At 36.1% G+C, this 23,012-nt stretch overlaps 1 protein-coding gene across 50 annotated transcripts in view; it reads right to left on the reverse strand.

Moving 5' to 3' along the window:
- Positions 1 to 23,012, reverse strand: part of Dscam1 (Down syndrome cell adhesion molecule 1) — a 137,352-nt gene that overhangs the window by 109,734 nt on the left and 4,606 nt on the right. For 48 of the 50 annotated variants that reach the window (XM_076440965.1, XM_076440978.1, XM_076440974.1 and 45 more), the window contains exons 2-4: positions 19,890 to 20,013; positions 8,480 to 8,661; positions 4,216 to 4,354 (exon numbers count right to left, since the gene is read on the reverse strand). In XM_076440965.1, the coding sequence (XP_076297080.1) occupies positions 4,216 to 4,354; positions 8,480 to 8,661; positions 19,890 to 19,977 (409 nt within the window). In that variant the 5' untranslated portion in view covers positions 19,978 to 20,013. Of the gene's footprint in view, positions 1 to 177; positions 340 to 4,215; positions 4,355 to 8,479; positions 8,662 to 19,889; positions 20,014 to 23,012 lie in introns of all 50 variants that reach the window. The other 2 variants (XM_076440998.1, XM_076441008.1) reach the window with 1 other exon arrangement.

The following is a 23,012-nucleotide window of genomic DNA, read 5'->3' on the forward strand; positions in this document are numbered from 1 at the left end:
CAATAACGCGGTCCCGCGATACCGGTCGGAGTTTGCCGAGTTTGCCTCCTTTGTGATACCGGTCGGAGTTTACCGAGTTTCGAGAGCACGGAGGCGATCTGCTCGCGGGAACGACGACAACTTCCGTTTCTATCGGATAAAGCGAAATGGTTCGTGTCGATCGAATCGATCCGGTACCGTAATCGTCGCCGGGTAGGAATTCGTCTCCCTGATCGGTTTGCCAGGATAGAACCTTCACGAAATCGGCGACGAAGGACGGGACGACGCACTTCAAAATGGCACTGTTTCCACGGATCGCGTACTCCTTGTTCACGTCTGTGTCGTAGTACTGCGCCACCACTGCGATATCATCGTCGAAACCCGTATTAAATCGCGAATGCATCGAACGGTGCTCTCCAGCCTCTCGTTTTGCAATCTGAAACACGTTGCGAACGTGTCGAACTTCGGTTTTCGGGGCTTTCTGCTTGGATCACGTGCGACATTTAGGTCAACATTGATACGCGTGCGAACCTTCCCACGTAAAATCGCTGGAATTTGACAGATAGTCACCGATCTGTTTCTAACTCGCAGAACTTGTACAGGGTGTGCAGAAATTATGCGTAAAAATCGTTACAGCGTGACTCTACTACACCTTAGGATCGACGAAGATTTGTTAAAAAAAGTTTTATTCAAAATTGACAGATTTTTTCAAGGCCAAGAGAGAGGAACCATCTTCTCGAACGAAGCATGGGTCAAAAATACACGGTTCTCTTGAATTAATTGATGTTAAAGCTCAAATCATACCGAAACTTACTTGATAAAGAATTAGGTTTCTTTGTTGTTTGAACGTTAACGTCAATTTTCAAGAGAACGATTCATTTCTGACCCATGTTCCTATGAGAAGGTTGTTCCTCTCGATGAGTATGTAGAACACGATACAATCATAAAAAGATTCCACCTTAAAAAAAGTCCTTCAAGGTCACCACGTATTACCACTTCGATTTACACGACTATTATTATTCATAGTGAAAAACGATTCACACAAAGTTAAAAGGTGTTGCATTCTGACGTTAATAGTTGTTTTTGTAGGTATACGCGTAGTGCATCACTTAATGCATCTTCATATTCTTTAATCCAGAACCAGTTTCCGCTACAGTGCAACATTTTCAACGTGCAACATGTAATAAAAGACCAGGAACAAAAGCAGGTTGTATTATAAATTATACAGAATCGCCGTTGCAATTCATGTGCTAAAAACATTAATGCAATCATTGCCATAGCTATTACAATGCAAATAAATATCAGGATTAATGAAAATTAAATACAACGAATCTGAGTAAAATGTATATTGTTCTTCTCGTATTCTATTTGGAATAAACGTAACATTACATTAAACGATTCACTGCGTTTATAAGAGATTTCTCGTCGTTCAAAAACATTATCGAAACAAACGCTATTATCTCGAAAACGGTTGGGAGACGAAAAACAATTGTATGTACAACAATTGTAGAAAATCAAATGCTCTTTAAATATTATTTGAACGAAATTTCGATGAGACTTACTATTTTTAAGAAATTCGTCAAAGACTTTGACATCGTTAAACTCGAAGCTTTTCGGATATTAGTTTTTGGATTATTTAAAAAAATAAAAACATGTTGCCAACAGAAAATTAATAATAATTCTATACTTTTTGACACAGTAATGAGCAATTGAAATCGAATATTTTATTTTCTGTAATTGTCGTGTTAGCTTCATAATTGTAGCGTCAATGGATAGCTGAGATTGTCCCGATTAAAATGAGTCCAAACACGAGGTGAATCGGGCTAATTCCAGACCTGGGAACTGCTTGCCCACGAGCTGTCGGTACTCGAGCCTTTACCCCCACTACCGTGTTCTGATCGCACGAGCGCGGTAGTGGGGGTAGCGGCTTCTGACCAAGCAGTAGCCCCCAGACCAGATCTACATCTTCATCATCTACTTAAATCAATAAAAATAGTCCGATTTACATCGTGTTTTGGCTCATTTTAATCGTGAGAATCTCGACTATCCATTGGTGCGACAATTATAAAGGTGAGATAACAATTACTGAAAATAAAAATTCCTTTGTTGCATAACAATCGCTAAAAGCGAATTAAAAGTTCTGCACAAATTACTTCCTGAAGACATACAATAAATGCTGAGATTTTTAAATAAATCGGTGACCATATGGGAAATTCTGTGCGACATGGGTTGATATGACTCGTGTACAGATTGCAAGCGAAATTTCAGGATTGCTGTCAATATCCTCAGGAGACTATTGAACGGCATGTATGCATGTTTCAGTTACATACTAGTATTGATTCGCAGCATGTGCAGCATTACAACCAACAGAGGCTGGAGAGCAATAAATATTATGGTAAACAACGGCGGCGGCGGCAGCGAATTCACGTACATAATTCTAATCCGACACCTAAAATTCGTGGAACCGTGATAATTGCCACCGATATTTTGCGCTCGCTGAATATGTCGCGGAACTCGAAATACTGACCCATATTCGACGACTTTCGTCAGTCGTTGTGTTCTCGAAATTGCTGAAAAGAAGATGTGTTAGTTCGCTGTGCCTGGCCCTTTGAACGTCTTGCCATTGTCATTATTTAATCTAGCTGTAAGTCGTGAAAACTCTTTTTGATTTTCGAAAAATGGGTTTATGTAAATATACATTCCTGATAATGTTTTCTTTTAATTTTGTTAAATGATTCAATGGTACAAAGATTGATTCAGCAATAATTACTAACAAAACCAGTAAGCTTATATTTTTTTATAGTATTGCAATTAAGTTTTGTATATTTTTTGCACCATTTTGAGAATACAAAACAAAAAACTTTCAGGCCTAAATTATATTTATTAATGTAATTGCTATTTTTCGCAAAAACGTAGATATACTTTTAAATAAACTATAACAAGTTCTGCTTCTATCCCTAAACTTTTTTGAAAATATTTCGTTATTCTAATTTAGATCAAAATATTTCCGACACTACAAAAGACGTTTTTCATTATGATCAAAACTGTATACTTTCAATTATGGACAACAATGATTGATAAAAAATAATCCTACTTTTACGATTCTTAGGTGTATGTAATCAATTACTTTATAATTTTTTAATTAATTGGATGTTGTGTATAATTCGTCAATTGAAAGGAATACTTATGACAATAGAATGCGAATGTTTATGCACTTAGAATATGTGAAATCGTGGGAATAAAATACTTAAAATGTGAAAAATTTATTTATGGACCCAATGGTATAATATTAAGGGTACCCATAAATAATAAGATTCTTACAAATTGATTAAACATTGCCACTTAATTCGTAGAGAACGTGGTAATCACATTTATTAATATTTAGTGCGCCTATGGTGAAATTAATCTGTAATTAATTAACCTACACTGAATGTAAAGCAAAATAAATATTAATTTTCAGAGGTGCCTCAGATGGCTTCACACAGTCGACATAAAGTAAAATAATTTATACAAAAATATTGAAAAATTCAATACAAAATTTGGAATGTCATTTTATCAAAAAATATAAACCCAATGCAATTCAACGGCGGATCTAGGCATGGGCTTCATGGGCTGCAGCCCAGGGTCCTCTTTTCGATAAAAAAAAAAAATAAAAGCAATTTAAATTAAAAACTTAAGAAATGATTTTATACAGAAATATTCGGTACTCGAGTTAACTTGGGTAAATTTTGTAGTCCCCAAAACAGTGTTAGCCCAAGAACCCCTTCGCGGTCAAAAGAATAAAAATAAAAACAATTTAAATTAAAAACCTAAGCAAAAATAAATTATACAAAAATGTTTGGCACTTGAGTTAATTGAAATTGATTCAGTAGACCCCCAAACAGTGTTAACCCAGGGTCCCAAAATGAACGGTCCAGTGCTGTTGCATTCTAGCTATAGAGATCAGTCTATCTTCGTCAATAAAAATACGAATTAGCATAAACGTCCGCAGTCTAGCATGAAATCTGCTCCATTGTTAGAAAGTACAAGTAACCGCGGTTACTAAAGTGGGGCGACCTCATTGTTTGACAGTGGCAAGACGTTCGATCCGTGCATCGCGCGCTGTTGAATCATAATCGCGTGTCGTTCACCTCGTTATCTTGTTTGAAAAGTAAGTAGTATAACAGCTGGCCAGGCAACAGCGAGAGAGCGAGTCCCGGAGTGATTTTTGAATGCAAGTAAGAGGATAACACTTACCGGCTCTCACGTTAACGTCTCGGCTGTGAACTGAACCCGCCGGTGATCGCGCCAGACAGCTGTAAACCTGAGCATGAACCTCCTGACGGTAATCCTCGGCGCGGAAGGGTGGGAACACCAAGTTTCCATTCGGCAAGACCTGCACAAAATTTTTCATTTCGTCACGAACGGCCATTCTAATTTGCCGCTAATTAAGCGACAATTAATCCGGCCTTCCTCCTTAGCCGAACTACTGACGTAAGATCGTTAATACGCCGCTAAATAAGCGACCCGTGGGAGTCAGAGTTCGATAGTGGGAAGTCAATTACACCAGATTTCCATAACTAGTGTAATAGGTGCAGTTTTCTTTCGATAGAAGCCGACGCACAGTGGGATATTTGGCGAGAAAAGTCGGGAAAAGCTATTTTACCACGTTTTTATTAGCTTGCTTTCTTGTCTGTCTGTCTGTTCGGTACAAATTTTGCAATTGATTTTAAACTAACTTCCCGATCAGCAAGAGACTTGAAATTTTAAACATAGCTCAGAACTGGATGGCAATACAATATTTAAAAAAATTTTTTTAAAAAGCCTATGCGTTTAGGAGATATAAATTATTAATAAATTTAACCGTTACACCTCCCCGCGCGACACAGATTAATGTGCCAAATAATTAATTATTTCAATTTCATTCAATTATCGCAAGAATTAATTATTTCAAATATTACAGTGATAATGATAATGATAATACAGTGATTACAAGAAACATGAAACATGAATCATGAATTTAGCTAACTCGAGTCTATCAAGAATTCAGTTGGTAATCACAGATAAAAATACGACTTAAAAATAAAGTGGAACTATGAATGTTTCGCCTACTATACTAATAACCAGTTACGAGTAAAAGGAAGTCCAATCTAGAACCCAACGATTGGCATTTAATTTCTTTGGCGGCGTAGGTGCTTTATGAAGAATTACGATCGGATACTGGTCGATCTTTCTCTCGGTGTGCAAACGCGGCGAGTGGGTGTCGCGTGTAGTGCCTCTCAATGAATTGCATTGTTACCACGGTCGATGATCGTATAAAAGTTTGATTTATTCGCTATCGAGTAGGTAATTAACTCTTGTTCCATCGACTAATTTTCATATGCATCAGCTCCCGTAAGTATCCCAACGATGGAGATTTTGCGCTTCGCCCAACTTTCGGCAGATACATATAAACAACAAGCGGTGATTTTGCCAGCATAAATCAGTCTCTGTTGGAATAATTAACGATCTTTTTATCGCACCACTGTGCTAATTACATGTGCAATGGTTCCCATTAATATTCGGACAATGTTGAATACAGAATAACTGTTTTAAAATTGGATTGAATAACTTGAGCTTTTGGAAAAGATTGGATTAGTCTAGTATTGTGTATAAAATTCTCAAAATGCGTTATGATTATTAGACAGCAGATTTTATGCATTTATGACAAAAATGAGTGCGTGTAATTCGAAACAGTGATATCATTAGAAGAATTAAAAAATACTGTTACATTATTTTCGACCTATTAAACATACTAAGAAAGAAAATAAATTTCTATTTCACTCTACATAGTTGATTGCAAATCAAGTTGAAAATCTTTATTTTGCGTAAAGATCCGCTGTCTAATGATTATGTACGATTGGAAGCGATGTCTCTGTCATGGTGTTAGGGTTGTCGACCCACACTGTGATCGATCCGTTCAGTTTGCCCGACTGGTAGTCTATCAACGGCCGATCAACGTCGAAGCGAATGCAAATAGGAAAATTTAAATTTCATATTCTACAACAGACGCAGCATATGTTCTTTTTAACACTTGTTTTTCCGAACCAGCGATCTCAATAATTCCATAAAATCGAACTAATTTATTTAATGAATTAAAAATACGAACGTTCCACTGCACGATACCCAGTTTTTATTCTCCGACCTTTTGCATATTACAGATCTTAACCTGAATATGCTACAATGAATATATTTGTGGAAAAATTCATTTTAATTTTCAATCTCGACGAATAATTCTGAGTAAATGCGGTACTCAAAGTGATGAGGGGATATTTGGAAATATCTTGTACGTTGTTGAAGATATTGCAAAATTGTTATCCTGAAAATTGTCCAATGAAAAATTGGGCTTAGCAGAAACAGTTTGCTCGTACATGAAATTGTAAAAAGGTTTCAAGGTCAATTTATTTTTTTCAATCCTTGTACGAATCCATCCGAGTCAACTTCCGATGAATAAATAATATTCACTGATACAATTAGATATAGTTACAAGAGACCAAAGAGTCTAGAAAAGGTAACCTCAATAATATGTTTCTTAATACAAGGCGACCAATCCTTGCGAAAAAATTCATTAATAACGTAGTATATCAAAATTTCTTTTTTGCAGTATCTCTTTCCGAATGAAGTAACCCTTATATTGACACTTTTTCGTATTGTTCACGTTGCTACAACAATGACATAACACAAAATTTGCAGTTTTTAATTATAGATCCAACTGGATACCTTCAATACTAACCTACAATATTTTATCAAAACTGCTTTACCACATTAATGATACATTATTGTAACTTATAGCGAGTCTGCGGATCTTTATGCAAAATAAAAATTGTCTGCAACGATTGCTACTCAATTTTGCTATAAATACCTAAATATCCGCAGTCTAATTATAATTTTATTAAAAAAATAATAAACAATATGGCTCCTGTTAGGGATTCCTTTCAACAATAATGAGGTATTACTAAATAATTCAAACTCGTATTAAAATAGGGTTAATTTTAACACCAGAAATTTATATTCTGTTTTAAATTATAAATTAAATCAATTTTCATTTATTGAGCTTGTACAGACCGATTTCTGGAGAATTGTTCAATAAATTGATTTGTTTGAAAACATATTGTTATTTATGTAATACGTTAATATGAATTCAACATATTGTCAAATAGTCTTTCAATTGAATATAACGTTATTTCAAAGTTCAAATATAACAAATCATTTCATTTCAAACATAACAAATCAAAACATTTACGTACATTTTACCTAAAAGCATGCAATTTGGAGTTACATCATTGTTGCAGCAAACGAGCAGATTTGTTGAACTCTCGACAGAATGTTCATAATACATTTCCAATTAAAATGCGCATTGTAGATGCAATAAAATCCGTTACTCCGTAGCAACAATCGATCCGACTGTATACAGGGTGGGTCATCAGATATCATCGTTACCATTTACACGGCTGCTGTTGTTCGTAGTGAAAAATGTTTCTCTTTGAATCGAATAGCTCCACGGGGACACATTCCGATATTTTTTATTTCTTCGTAGGGGGACACATAAAAGCGTATATGAATATCATTAACGCTATTTCAAATAGGAACGTATATTTTTCATTGCACCAATTGATGCATCTACATTTTTTTACGATATAAAGTGTTAAACTTCTTGTGCTAAAACTGTCATTAAATTAAAGTGTAGGTATTTTAATCTTGCTGTAAAGAAAATTAGGAAACTATTTGCAGTCATTTATTCAAAATGTCATTTTTTAACGAATGATGTTTATATATTTTTTTGTATGAACACAATTATTACGTTGTATTATAATAATTCCTTTCATTTACAGTTACAATTTAATTTGATAAATATATGTTGATTCAAAACAAGAAAGTATTGAGGAGAAAAGTTAACCTCTCTCTCCCAGTACCGGATTCGGCTCGTGACATTGTGACACACGTAGAACAGAGACGAAACGCGTCACGTGACCGACCAGTGACGGAAGCGTGGGGGAATGGGTTCGTAGAAGGGGAAGATAGAGTGGGGACACAAGTCTCTTAATCTGGCGACTCCGACTGTGACTCAACAACATCAGCGATAACTATGTAATATTTTGGTACGTAAGTGTTTGTTGTAAACAGTCTTTGCGTAATCGACAAATTATTACTTTCATATAGTTACTTGTCATCACTAAAAATCGCTGTGCCATTATTAAAAATGTTGTCCACGTTATTAAATATCTTGGTTAAAAATCAATTACTAAACATGTAAGTATTGTACGAAGTATGAAATGAAAAAATCATTTAGAGTGGAATTATTCTAAGTCGGAAGCAATGTTTAATTTTCGAGTTAAAATAGCTCGGACTGCAAAGGGTTAATTTTTGCAGAGATATCGCCAACAGGTTCTTGTTGGACAGACAGGAAAGCGAGGTAGTAATACCTAGTGGACCTCCCTGTGCAGGGTGTCGGGGGCAAGGTAAAATAAAAATAAACACATACCTGTCGGAGTCCCGGAACGTCCCCTACAGCGCTTCCGTCGGCACGAACCCAAATAATATCCGGTTGGGGGTTTCCTCTGGCCTGGCATTCGACGACAGCTCCGGTTCCGTTCGAGAAGTCAACTCGGTTTGGTGGTTCCTTGACAAACACGGGTCCCATAGATTCATCCTCAGCGTAAGCCACTGCGGACAAAGAGAAGAGAAAAGTTTGCTAGGTGATCAGGAAAACGGATTCAACGATTCCGGCACTGTTTATCCTGTTTATCGGCCCGGCGACGACCCCCGGGTTGAGGTACCACAGAGGAAGCCACGCTAAGAGATTAATTAGTCCGAAACTGTCACCGGGCGACGTAACTTTTGTTGCGTGTCTTTCGGTTTCGTTAGGCGGCCGTCTCCGCCAGGATATACGCGACACCCACGTTCAATTGGCGCGTCGCCAATTGTAGCAAACAACAGGTTGCCGGTCTGCTATTGAATAATATGCTATCAACGTCATGTGAACATACGGGAGACGGTAACACGCGTGATTTGTTTTCCGTTCCAGGCATCCGCGATCTTTCACTGCAGCATCGACGGTAATAATGTAATTTTTTTCATAATTTTCCCTTGGAGTTGTTTAAAATCATTCAACGGTTCCAAATTGTCTGCTGCTTTATGTACTACCCTGACCAGATTCCTCAAACTATTTTTATTAATGTTTGGTGCAGGAGATTTTGTTGAGCAATCCAGAATTTCAATTTTTAGGAAAAATATTCCTTCACTAACTGTTCAGTATGAATTACAGCGTTTCCGTGTTGGAAAATGAATTAATTTTCAGCGACACTTGTGGCATGTCCGTTTATTGTAATAATTGAGACTATCAAGTTCATCTAACAAGTTCCGAATTGAATCTTTTCTTATTTCTAAATACAACTTTTCTGCAATCTGCTTTTGGAATTTGTCGACAAGTTTTGGTTAGCAAATTCATAACAAATAGGGACCAAATTCTGCTCCAGGCACGGTTGGCACCAAAATCATCGCCTTTGCTCGCAAAGTACGATTGCAGACGTTGATAAAAATTTGTTCGAAGCAGGTTTGGCTGACTGGATACATTTTCTACTAATACATTTTCTACTAATTACTTGGAATGCTCCTTAGGTGCAGTCTTCGGAGAATCTGCATCGGCAGTAAGTTTCCTCGAGCCGATGGCTGCCGTTCAAGGCACGATTTATTCTTAGATCCATATTCAGTCGGTTTACACGTGTTTACGATTATACAAGAGCTCATTGTGCCACTTTCTTCCCGCGTAACCGCATACCGGCTTAACCGCGTCGTGAACGGATAAGCGCGAGCACGGGTCGCCGTAAAATCGAGTTACGAAGAGAACCGGTTGGCGAACCAACAGTGCACACTTGCCAAGCAACACCAAGCAACGCGAGCGGCAGGAGGTGCGCTCAGGTACGGAGGAACAGGTGTTCCGAACTTTTGTCGTATCTGGACTCGGGCTGTGCACGGATTGCCCCTTCGGTCGGCCGCTTTTATCCTTACATTGGCTCGTTGCTTTCGCACGAATTCAACCGCACAATCAGTGGTTTTTATTATTAGGTACTCGAGGAAGTTTCTGCCTTCAACAAAAGTCATTTTCACTCGGCGGCGCGGCGGTTCGTTAATTACGGGGGCCCGGGCTAACACTGTTTGGGGGCCTACCCGATTAACCCAAATTAACTGAACTGCAACTGAATTTTCCTTAAGTTTTTATTGTTTTACCACCATTGAACATACATTTTTAATAAAATGGTATTTCAAATTCTGTATCGAACTTTTCAATCTTTTTCTATACACACTATTTTACTGTATGTCGTTCAATTTTTAACGCTTCGCCCTCGACTATGAAATCTCCTCAGACATCACTGACATAAGTTATTTCTTGATATTTGTATTATTTAATAACATTTATTTTGCTTTACATTTAGTGTGCGTTATTAGTTTCAATTTAATACGATGATTAAATGATGGAACAATTTTTTATTTGGCACCTGTGCCTTGCACAAATGATGTAAACATTTTTTACTTAGCATAAAGATCTGCAGTCTAATAATAATTAACAAGTTTTTAGTTGTAGCAACGTTTCTAACGTCTGCAAGACATACGATATTTAAATGTTGGCAAACATTGGTTGGGCCAATCTAGTATTATCATACGCAAATTTCTTGTTAGTTAACCAACGATAATAGGTCCAATAGATAATTGTAGGTCCAACGTTGGATATTCGTTGGGTAAGTCGTTATAAATTTCATAAAAAGATTAGGGAATTCTTCCTGGCGTTCCGGCCGGAAGTCCTCCCATTGCCAATCTCCGCCACTCGTTGCGCGGGAGTAATTGGATGCAGGAATTCAATAATATTTCCAAGAGAGAGAGAGAGAGAGAGAGAGAGAGAGAGAGAGAAGCGATTCAAGGATCTACTCCGCGCGAGTTGAATGAACAGTGTTCATTAACATAGGCACGAACACAGGCGGCGCCGCGGCGAGAAAGGTCGAAGGCACATTGATCACTGACCCGATCAGCCCGAGCCATTTTTCGTAAAGTTCCAGCGTTACGCGCTTACGATCAAAGACGAGATTCCGTGCGGTCGATAACCAGCCCATAATCTATATATAGGCAAGCGTTTGAAACGACCGGACACGCTGCATCGAATACATTTCTAGCAAACGTACGCGTATGCACGCGGCTGTAATATAGTCGTATCCCACATCAACGGTTACGCGCCTGACTCACGGCCGCGTTTACGCGTGTTGGAGCCGAGAGGATCGTGACGATCATAGTGATCGAGCCTCCTCAAAAGCTCGGACCTGCGCATGGTCCCTAACAATGCCCAATTCCGAGATCCTTCAGTTTAGAACTTGGGAGATTGGTTCTTCTGATTCTCACTGATAAATAGACTGAAGATTCTATTTATTAACATTAAATGTAATTGTTTTCTTTATCTCGATCGACAATTTGTTAACAAATTATATTGACGTTTTATTTTTCTAATACATAAAATCTGCCAATGGCTTTAAAGTACATCAAAAGTAGATTGAATGCCAATTAATAAATTACCACAGCTTTGTATGGTATACAAACAGTGGAAACTTGTGCTTGGATTTTTCACGGTTCATATTTACCTCATTACCTCTACAAATCCTAACGTTTACCTCAGTTCGTATATCACAGGCATGGAGCCAACACGTGGTTATAAAAGTGTAAAGAATTTAAAATAATTTATTCACTTAGCACAAGTAGGTTTGTTTCTTAGAACATTTGGTTTTTTGTGCAGAATATAAAACATAAATTACATATTATACATTGATTTAACAATTTTTTACAGACGCAATTATATAAAAATTTTTTCTTCAGAATGGTCTAAAAATAGACCGAAACGTTGAAAATTTTGTGGTAATTTGCAAAATTGCTTAGTTAGGGTAATATCAGATCGAACCAGTGCACTGTAAACGTCAATATAATTAAATGTAATGACTAGGAAGCGAATTTAATGCATTTATGTCACAAATGAGTAGCATCTTGAAACATTACAACGACTAAAAGTATTTAAAAATATTGTCTCATTATTTTCAACCTATTCAACATATTAAAAAAGGAAGTAAACTTCTATTTCACTCCAGTTTCTTGGAGTTTAGGTAAGAAATTTGTTGAATAAAGATCCGCTGCCTAATTATTAGTAATAATTCAGTGTTCAAATTAGGTGGAACAGTCTTAACGCACTAATACAAAAATACATTCTTTTGATGTGGCAACCGAGGATGAGAATGAAGATTTATTGTCGCAATCTCAAACGGAGTCGTTGAGTGACACAGTTTCTGACACTGGCTTCTAGTTTTACACTGCAACAAGATGCAAGTGAAAGAAAGAAAGTTGCCGGCAAGTACGTATCATGTTATGTAGGTCAAGTTGACCCCAGTAAAAAGTGTGGAAGAATGCGAAAGTGCAATCAAACATTCGTTCAATCAATATTTCGTTGAAGCGGTATGTCATACATATCTAAATTCTAAAATTAACAATGTTTAAACAAATTGTAAATTACTTTCAGGTCTTTATGTTTAGTGCTTGTGACCAAATATATGATAGACAACAAAGCAGATCGAATTGAATAATCTCTTCCTCTTCGAGGTTGTTAAAAAAATAGCATTTAATTTCGATTTAAAAGGAACGAACTCCATATTTAGTAAATTCTGTTCGAAATTTTTATTACAAGTCCGACTTGTTATTTTACGGAGAAAGATTAATATTTCAACTTTTATGAGCATTAGTGTGGCATAAAAAGAGTTATAATAGTTGAAAACTGAAAATTTAATGCCCACCGGTGCACAGTGGTCGATTTACTCCAAACGTGGCCAAAAATTTAAAAAAGGAACTTTCAAATCAAGAGTTTCGTAAACGTGGGTTGGCTACCCTGATAGCTATTGGATGTTTAATGGGGTAAAGGACCTGACCTTTCCACCTGATGGCAATTTTTGTAATGTACTGCATAGGCTGGAAACCGGCTTTTTGTGATCTAAACTATTGTAGCCTTATTTCAAGGTTTAAAGTAATATTATTATAGGTCGTTAAATTCGTCTCGATACCGGCTACAATATTTTATGAAGTAAAAAATATATGTTAATATTTAAAAAATTTAATTGACCTTCATTTTTTAGTATTAACATTATTCATTTTATATTAACTATTAATATGAATTTGGTAGTGACAGAAAATGTAGATACAACAAATGACGATTCTGACTATTCAGATGTTGAATAAACAATTTGATACATTCGTAATTACACAATGCTTTCTAATTTATAACCTTTCATTCTTCAAAACACATATTTAAAACAAGAATTTCTTCTTCTATAAATAATTAGTCGGCTACTTGTGTTTTTTATATAATTTGATATTAGATTCACAGTTAACAACATAAAAAATTTTGAGATATCAAGTTTCAGTTGTATTTAATCCTTTCTTACTACGTACATCCGCCATATTGGTTCCGCCATTTTGTTTTCTGTTCTTTTAATTTCAGATTCGTAATTAACGACTTCAGGAACCCCCCAAAATACCAAGTTTTGTCCCATTCTGACAGTTTTCATAGGTTCAATCTCCATTTTACAGCCGCCCTTTTACTTTCGGATAAATCAAAGAAAGATTGATTTTTGGCCACGTTTTGGAGCAAATCGACCACTGTGCGGTGGTGTGCGGTGGTGAGCGGTGACCTTGGGGACAATGATTTGAAACTTGTATACCGGGTGAACCGGATGTGACCAATCATATAAGACATCAATAATTCACACTATGTACTATTATAACATTCGCTACAAATGAAGTTTTCCTTCAAATGCATTCCTTTAATTTTCGATGCAGATATGCAGTCAGTTCACCTTAAGTGTTCACTTGTCCCATTGACCCAGTGCGCGATTCGCATGACGTTATTTCGCCCATATAAGTAGCTACAATACCTCAACCTGTACGAACAGAACCAGACACGAGTGAAAAGTCGGATAACGAACTTCTTGAGAGCGACTCGATTAAACGTTTCCGTTGCCGAACCTTCGCAACAGATTCTCTTTCATTCTGCACGCGAAGGATCTCTGACATCATCGGATTCAACAATTACACATTCCATACACAGCAACTGAAAGACGTCTCGGCGAACGCTGAATCATCTCGGAGCATGACGGACCCGCAACGCTAGAAGATTCACCTGGCGCGGTGGCTTCGGGCCGCTCCAGCAAAAATGCGATTCTCTTTCAGGAATGGGCGTCCGTTCTGGGAACAGCAGCTGTTCCTTTCCCTCGGCTCCCTCCTTACACTCTGGTTTTCTTGGTCTTTTCTTCGGCAGCTGCACTCCGTGCTCAGTTTCTACCTACGCCTCGTGGACCTTTCACGTCCATCCGCGACGGATTCGAAACGAGCAGAGCCTGGAGATTGCATCGACAGCTGCGATGCCGATTTCCTATCCGCTCTTCCTCTTCTTTCTTTCTTTCTTTCTATCTTCCGTTATAAATTCTTCGAAATTGCACGGAGACCGAAAGCAGCTTTGCGTCTTGACGAGGTTCTAATCTGTTGACACGCCCCACAGTGGTCCACAGTGACCCCAATCAATCCAAAACTAATGCATTTCTGATCTGAGACGCTTAATACTTTTTTAAAGAGCATATATGAAGATACAGTAACGACTTCAATTTCTCTGTAAGGCTAGTAAAATTAGTTGAGTAAATGATGTGTAAAAAATATGTTGCAAAAATGCATTTGGACGGAATTGTAAAAAAACAATAGTAAAAATTGATTTTTACGACTTTTATAGCTGGGACAATAACGAAAATTCAAAAGATGTGTCTGGTCAACTGGTATAAATAATATACGCTCTGAAAATTTCATTGAAATTAGGTCATTGGTTTGCGAATTATAAACGATCAAAATTTTCAGGGCGTATATAATTTATACCAGATGACAAAACACATTTTTTAAATTTTCGTTATTGGGCCAGCTAAAAAAGTTGTAAAAATCAATTTTTAGTATTGTTTTTCACAATTCCGACCAAATGCATTTTTTCAACTTATTTATTAGACGTCAGTTGCTAAACTAATTCTTCTAGCCTTACAGAGAAATTGAAGTCATTTGGTCCATCCCTATAAAAGTTATTCTGATTTAAAGTGTGTGGAATCAGTTATGCTCCTTACTGTATCTGCCTACTATCTACGAGATTAAAACACATAACAAATAAATGTTATGCTCTGAACAAAGTACAAGTCAATAAGAACGTATTCATTCTTTCAATCATTCTCATATTTTTAGGATCTCAGGAGTTGAAAAAACATTCTTCATAAAAGGCAAAAGTAAGACTATCTTTCTTCTATCCCGATCGCCAAAGGATTGGTTCTCACATGATCGTACATTCTTTATATTGTTTTAAATTGCATAGGAGCGAGTATTATTATTTACATACCTACTTCGATACAATAAAAATATAAAAAGAAACTTCTCTGGCCTTTTTAATAGAAAAATTGAGCCCTCAGCATTGCGTACATTAAAGGGGAGGAGGAGCTCATTACTGCGGCACACAAATCATTAGGATTGTCCCTAATACTACAGTGTGAATTGCAACTACCATAAGAAACGAACTTCACTTCAACCTAACGTTTTTGCTGATCATAACATTAATTTACATGACTATCATTATTCATAGAAAATGGTTCACGTAGGACAATGTTCAATGGAGGTTCAATACTGAAATATTGATATGCATTTATGAAACACCACGTATATTCTGCAAGAACCTCACGTGAGCAATATTTGGAGAAGTTTCGGCGAAACCGAGGAGGATCACTTGGTAACACCTCCCACCAGGTCACACACGTTCTCCAATTGCTGAAAGTTCGAGTCGAAATCTGTGCCGGGGGTATGACGTAAATATTCAGCGAGGAAAGAGGCAGGATCATTAACGTTAGGAATTAATGAGGGTCGATCTACTTTGCACAGATGCTCCTCGCTTACAGCTGAAGCACAAGAAACGCTGAGAAATCCAGGCTTGAGCTTCAGGGAATCTCGCCGGGTGTGTGACGTCAGTCCATTCGTTCTCAATAAAAACCCGTCCCTCCTTACTAAATACTTTAATGATCACCCTACGTAGACAGATATCGAAACAGTTATCAGATTCCGATCCGAGATCGAGGAAATTTTTCATTCTTATATTCGTGATTCTAATTTTAATGTTTCACACTATTATAATGAAATAATATTCATAAAGGTAGGGTTTATCTTTAAGTTGATCCTATCAGGAAGATCCAACAGTTACTTCTGCTCATTTTGTAAACAAATATGTCGCGAATTACAAAAAGAGAAATGAAACACTCGCTATAATATTTGTAAGTCAAGGAGTGAATGAACCGTTAAAAGGTTATCATGAAATAATGCATCCAGTTCACTTCATAACGTTTACAACAAAATGAGTAAAAGAAGGGATGTGTTTTATGATAATGTTATCGCTATCGACAGCTCAAATAAGGAATGAGTGTTATTGTTAGTAATAATGAGTGTTATTGTTAGTAATAATGAGTGTTATCAGTCATGATATCGTTTAAAAGCATTAATATAAAATTTGCATCAATTCCATTTCGCTTATGATAACATTTAAGAATTAATAACCACGACTCTTATCAGTTTTTGAAGACATTACTTATACTATTAAGTCGTTCGAAAAGTCATTTCGTTTTCTTAAAGGAAAATGAAAGCCAATTTTTTACTGTTTTTATTGTTCTTTGATTTAAAAATGAAACTAGTAAGTCATTGCCACTAGGTAAACTATTAAGGTTTGTTCTGTTTTTGAAATATAGTTTCTGGTAGAATAGACGGATTATAGAATAGATTATTTAAATAAAAATTCGACGACTAAAAATGTACTCGATTTTCAGCAGTTTTTTAGTTGTTTCGTGTGCTAAATTAAGAAAACGAAATTAAACCCGCCCGAATGGGAAGTATTGATGATCCATAAGCTTGGCATATCTCATTGACCCTCTTTAACTACTTTTCGCAGCAATTTTTTACAAGCGGCTCTTAACCGCTCGACCCAAATCTTCATTGATACTTATTCATACTACTCTTGCCACTAAAAACGTACTGAGATAATACAATTTCATCTAAATCCACTAGCAGTTGTATTATTGATAGTTACATGTTTGAACGTTTTAACTATTTATACCACGTCGGCCTATAAAGTTCAGTAAATCTAACATTCTTTTTCGCCTATAAAGATATTCTCTATTACATAAAAATTACAAACCCATGGTAGTTTGCACTTAACAGTAAAAGTGACTGGAATGTAAAAAATAAAACATTGTTGTATTAAATTAAACAAAAATGGATTATCTTCATAAATGTTTATAAAACTGAATTTTTATAAATGTTGAAAGTTGATTTTTTCCATCGGAAAAGATATCTTTGCTTTTAACAAAATTATTAAAAAATCGTATACTACATTAAAGATAATCTATTTTTGTTTAAGTTAATACAAACATTTTTTTATTTTTTATAGTCCAGTCACTTCTACCGCTGGGTGAAAGCTACCAATAATGTAATACAACTCTACCATTTAAAATGAAGCGAAAATGTTGCTTAATTTTCCCTAAAGAGATCCTTGTTTTACAGTATCTATGTAAAAAAAAATGCTAGATTCACTCCATTTTGTTTAGTCCGACGGGCACACCCTTGCACACCCTCTTAATAAAGAGATTGTGATAGCCATGCGTAATCGACACTACAGTGAAAGTGTTAACATGCGTGTAAATAATTCCTTCAACAACCACGCTTACGATTCTGATTGAACACTTTGTGCCCGAGGTAGTGATAGTCGATTTACGCTTCAGCGTGGACACAATGCATAAGGAACGTGTCATCCGGAAGATTGTTAAGGGAAAGATGAATTACTGCGTCAGCTGCTGCTGGCTCGACAGCTTGTACCGCGTCATACGTTCTCAATGCATAAACGATTAGATAGGCAAGATACAACGCAGCGACGCGACGCACGTTTACGAATGGTTCGCGTGCTCCGAGCAGCATGCAGCCAGCCACTTCCTCTTTCTGGCGGACAGAAGCGGAGATTTGTTCCCGGATAAACATGCTTCACGCCTGGAGCTTGAGATTTTTCGAGCAATTAACGCGTTGCACTTAAACTGCAGATCGTTACGCGAAGTTTTAAATTTGTACATCAATTAAGGCAATCCGGGGGAGGACGCCGAGTCGAGGAAAATGCAAAATAAACACATGTTCGGGAGATGTTGACACAATCTACATGACTCACGTAGATGTTCACACATACTTTTAGTCAGAATACATTTTTGAACCTGTTAAGTGTTTTTAAGAACTGTTTAAGAACGTGTACTCGTTGCGTGCTTAATTATTTTAAAGATAACATTATTTTTGTGCTTGGTCTAAAATTCATCTAATAAGTGCAAATTCTTTCAAAACTTTCAAAAAGCACGTTTTGTAGATCTGTGTAAATTATTGTATACATTCTGACAAAGTTCATTTGACGATTTCGTGGCAGTCATAGCTATATCCATTCAAATCCAAACTACTAAATTTAAAACTACTTAAGATTAGTCTTCTTATTGGGCTGTACACAAGTAGCTAATAATTTAAATATTGGGTTGGCAAGAAAGTAATTTCGGTATATTAAGGTAAAATAAAAATCCAATTGTTCTATACAAGCAATGGACTTTAATGAATAGAATATTTTCCATTTTGTTCGATGACCTTTTGCCATCTTTCTGGCAGCTTCATAATTCCGAGCTCATAAAACTTCGAAATTTTCCCAGGATTGGCTTTTATTTCACCTTAAAATACCGAAATTACTTTCTTGCCAACCCAATAATTTGTTGGAAAACTAAAATTTAGATTCAACGTTTATAACTCTGGGTCAAAATGGAATTGAATCCTTTAGCAGCAAGTAAAAAAAATGAAAAATTAACAAGGAATCACAAAATTCATTACAAGCTGAACATAAACATTAATTTTTACTTATTAATAATGTGTAATAGATGAAACAATAAACAAGACGATATTCTTTCACTTTTCTCAGCTGAAAATTCATGATTTAGAAAAACGAGTGCATTATCTACACACGTCGGAAGTTTATCATGATTCATTCCTTATTAGTCATAATTGGATTAACTTAGTATCATAACGATACGATAAGTGACTTTACGCCCTGAACATTAATGTATTCGCCTGCTATCTTAAATCGTCCAACATTAGAACTGCTCGACCAATTAGGATAATTTTAGATTCCTTACTATACATACAATTTAAATTATAGAAATGCTCTTGCGGGAAATGATTATGTAAACTTATTTTTTTTATTCACACGTTTAGGACCGATTCGTATGGTAAAAACCTTTTGCATCCAGAAGGACATTTTACATATTTTAGGGCCCATAATACTTTAGGAAAAAGTTGCTCAATATGACACATTTATTAAAAAAATCTTTACCAACAATAGTAACACTATTAAACTTCCATGCACGTCTTAAAAACTATGTATTCCTTTGCATTCTACTGGGAAGTACAGTAAAAAGATTGGTTTCTTCATAATAAAATAAAATAAATAGACAGAAGTAGATTCCTAACGCGAGACCCAATTTGTTCCTCAAACTTATTCTGTACACATTGGGCATCTAAAATCAATTTCTTCAGTGGAATTGCACCTAAACTAGAATGCAATTGATCGAAGTCAGATACTTAGTACATACTAGGAAACGCTATTAAAACAGTAATTGTAATTTACTTCAGCCTCGGTGAACAAATCCGTAAAAATTGATATCTGCACGGTGATTCACAGTCCATTTATAACTGAACAGAACCGCTCCTACTTAACGATACAATATAATTCTTCAACTCACCAGTCGTCAATGCCAGTAGAGCCAATAGAAGCATAGTCGCGATACACGTGGGTATCTTAAACCCTCCTCCTGGGGGATCACGCCACATCTTGATCCTGTTTTCCTTGATCGCACTGATTCTCACCTGACGTCACACAGAAAAAACACACAACTGAACGACGAGAGCTTGCGACGCACGTGAAAAATTGATCGCAACAGCCACGCTAATTCTTCCGGAGGATGAAACGTAACAAATGAGCGTCGGTAACGTCTTAAATAATTTTCCATGCCTGAGAATTGCACCCGGGTTCCCACCTATCCTGTAGTCGCTATGTTTGAATCGGACGACCTTTGTAGAGTTCAAGGCCGACTAGTTTATTCGGAGCGACCTGGCTCGATACTTGCGATTGTCACCTCGGACATTTTCGAGCTTGCGTGAAAAAAAACTGGCATGCGTGAAACAGCGCGAATTTTATGACAGAAGCCGACACATCATCGGTCGTACTTAACAGTTCCCTGTGTCTCTACAATTTCATACGATCAATACGCTCTACTGCCAGCAGCCAAGCGAAGTCTCCGTCGCGCCTTGCACGAGAGAAAATGCGGATAAGAAGCAGAAATGCATGACGGAAGTGGGATGCGTAAGCGATGACCGGCTGCTTAGAGACTGGGATGGGCGAAGTTGGACACTAAAACCTCCCACGGTCACCTGACCGGTTTTCTATTTCACAATTGAGCTAGTTTCTAAAAGTGGTATATACAGTTTAGTGAAAAATGAGTCAATGGCAGTTTTAGTCGGATATAAATATAGAAATAATTTTAAATAATTAATAAATAGACTTGTGCACTTTCAAAAGCAACGGCTCAATTGTTGAAATTATAAAAACGCTTTCGTAGGAAACAATTGAATTCGTATAATGGCAACCGTGCAACGATTAAGTGAATTTAATCTTATCGCTTGTGTAAGGCGTTTCACTTTCACAGTTTTTGTGGTAGGTTTAGAAGTATATCAGGCGATTCCACGCGTAATACCGTAAAAAATTGTTTCGCACATTTTACTGACACATGCGATACTGGGTGAGTCACTTAACTGTGTCGCTTTACTCGTAACCTACTTGTTGCTTTAAAAAATGTTTCGAACGAAAGTTGATAGACAGTGACCGGTACACGCAATGCTATAATTAGTCTCGTCAAATTTCACTGTTTTTATAAGGGCGACCTCGAGTTTTTATTTCATTATGCGGAACATTTGAACATGGTTTTTGGAAGAACATCGAATGCCAAGTAAAACAGTATTAAGGTATGTGCTGTGGAAAAGTAATAATTACCGAGGTGTTCTTTAGTTAATCTTTGATGGAAGTATAACGATGAATACTGATAAATATCTCGGTATTTCACACTCTTTCATAGGGTTGCCAGAAATGTTTTATCCAAATATAGAAGTAGTGAAAACTGCAATTATGTATATATGAGATAGGCTCAAAATATAGGAGTTCAAGTAAAAGAGGTACACAGCACATATTAAACTTTTTTATTCAAACGAAGATTTTTCTTTGTTTGAGAGATCAAGTTCAAATATATAAGACTCATATCAAATATGTATAGAAGATCTGTGGCAACCCTACTCTTTCAAACTACACGATTAAGTATTACACATTACTATGCGAAAACTCAAGGTCACCTTTACATGTCGATGAAAGGGTAAAGCAAAAAAAAAATAAAGTATCAAATTGTATGTCTCATTTAATGTCGAGTAACTCTTGTGTGAAACTTTTTTGTACGTAACGAGTAGGTAATAACAAAAGGTGGTACAATTAGGTGGCTCACCCTGTATAGAGGGGACCAATCATTTTTTAGCACCCTGAATATTTCCGTTATTAGCAAGAATAGGAAAAATTGGTATACATACACGTTTTGTGTAAGTCCCTCAAAATTTGAAGGTAATAAATACACATGGAAAATTATTTCAATAATATCTGGTTAATCATTATTAACTACAATATGTGGAGATCAGTATAATATTTGGTGCTTTATCGATTCACCATACAAAAGGTAGGCCATTCTATTTAAAGAAATCCAGGTAGCCTTGAAATCTCCTAAACACCGCCATCCATATAAAAAATGATTGCATCTCAATATCCCCCCATCCTGCATCACGCAGGTTTTCTGTACATCATTATTCAGAATAGCGGAAATATCCACAAGGTGATCATAGTGATTGGTCCACGTTATGAACATTTAATGTGAATTTTATTTCATGTCTTTGTAAGGTGAAATATGAAGATTCCCTTGGTTTTTTAGAACCTATGAAACGATAAATAGAAGGACAATGATTATAATTACACATTTTCTATTTCACCTTCCAAAGATGTGGAAGGACCTTCATGTTACTTAGGAGATGACCTAACATTTACAATGATAAAATAAAGTTCTGATAAAATGGAGTTTTTTAAATAGGAAGAAACATTTTCTTGGCTAATACAGTTTTCATTTCAACAGTGTGATGTGTTAAATAAAATAGATGTTAAAATCAGAACTTTTGAAAATCAAGTTTTGTGTTTCTTAATTTTTATCCGATAATCTTTCAAAAATTGTCTACTGAATCATTGTGTGGGTTCTACATTATCGTTAACAAATTTTTACACGTGCTTCTAAGAACTTTCGAAAATAAAGTTTGTGTTTCTTAAGTTGTGATGATTTTTATCCGATAATCTTTCAAAAATTGTCTACAGGATCATTGTGCGAGTTTCTATATTTTCGTTAACAAATTTTTACACGTGCTTCTAAGAACGTAATACATAAAACAATTTCTTTATTAGCTTATTGACCTCCTTTTATTGTAAATTAACAACGTTAAAAATGTTTAAGAATCGTGTAGCTCTTGCATTAAATTTTATCAATAAAATTATCAATATTTTGCGAATCAACTATTTCCGTCTAAAAATCTTTACAGTGTAAATGGATGCAATTGTTTTCAGCGAGATTTTCTATCGTTATAACCAAAGTAAAAATAAAATAAATAAAACTGTGACATCTACATAACGCGAGAAATGGAAACTACTATTTATGTTAATGAAAGAACTGAACAAACAGAATCAGTCAGCAATATTCTTAACATTATGAATGATTACGATATCTTTATAG

The sequence above is a fragment of the Lasioglossum baleicum genome, chromosome 16 (genome assembly GCF_051020765.1).
Source record: "Lasioglossum baleicum chromosome 16, iyLasBale1, whole genome shotgun sequence".
NCBI lineage: Eukaryota > Metazoa > Arthropoda > Insecta > Hymenoptera > Halictidae > Lasioglossum > Lasioglossum baleicum.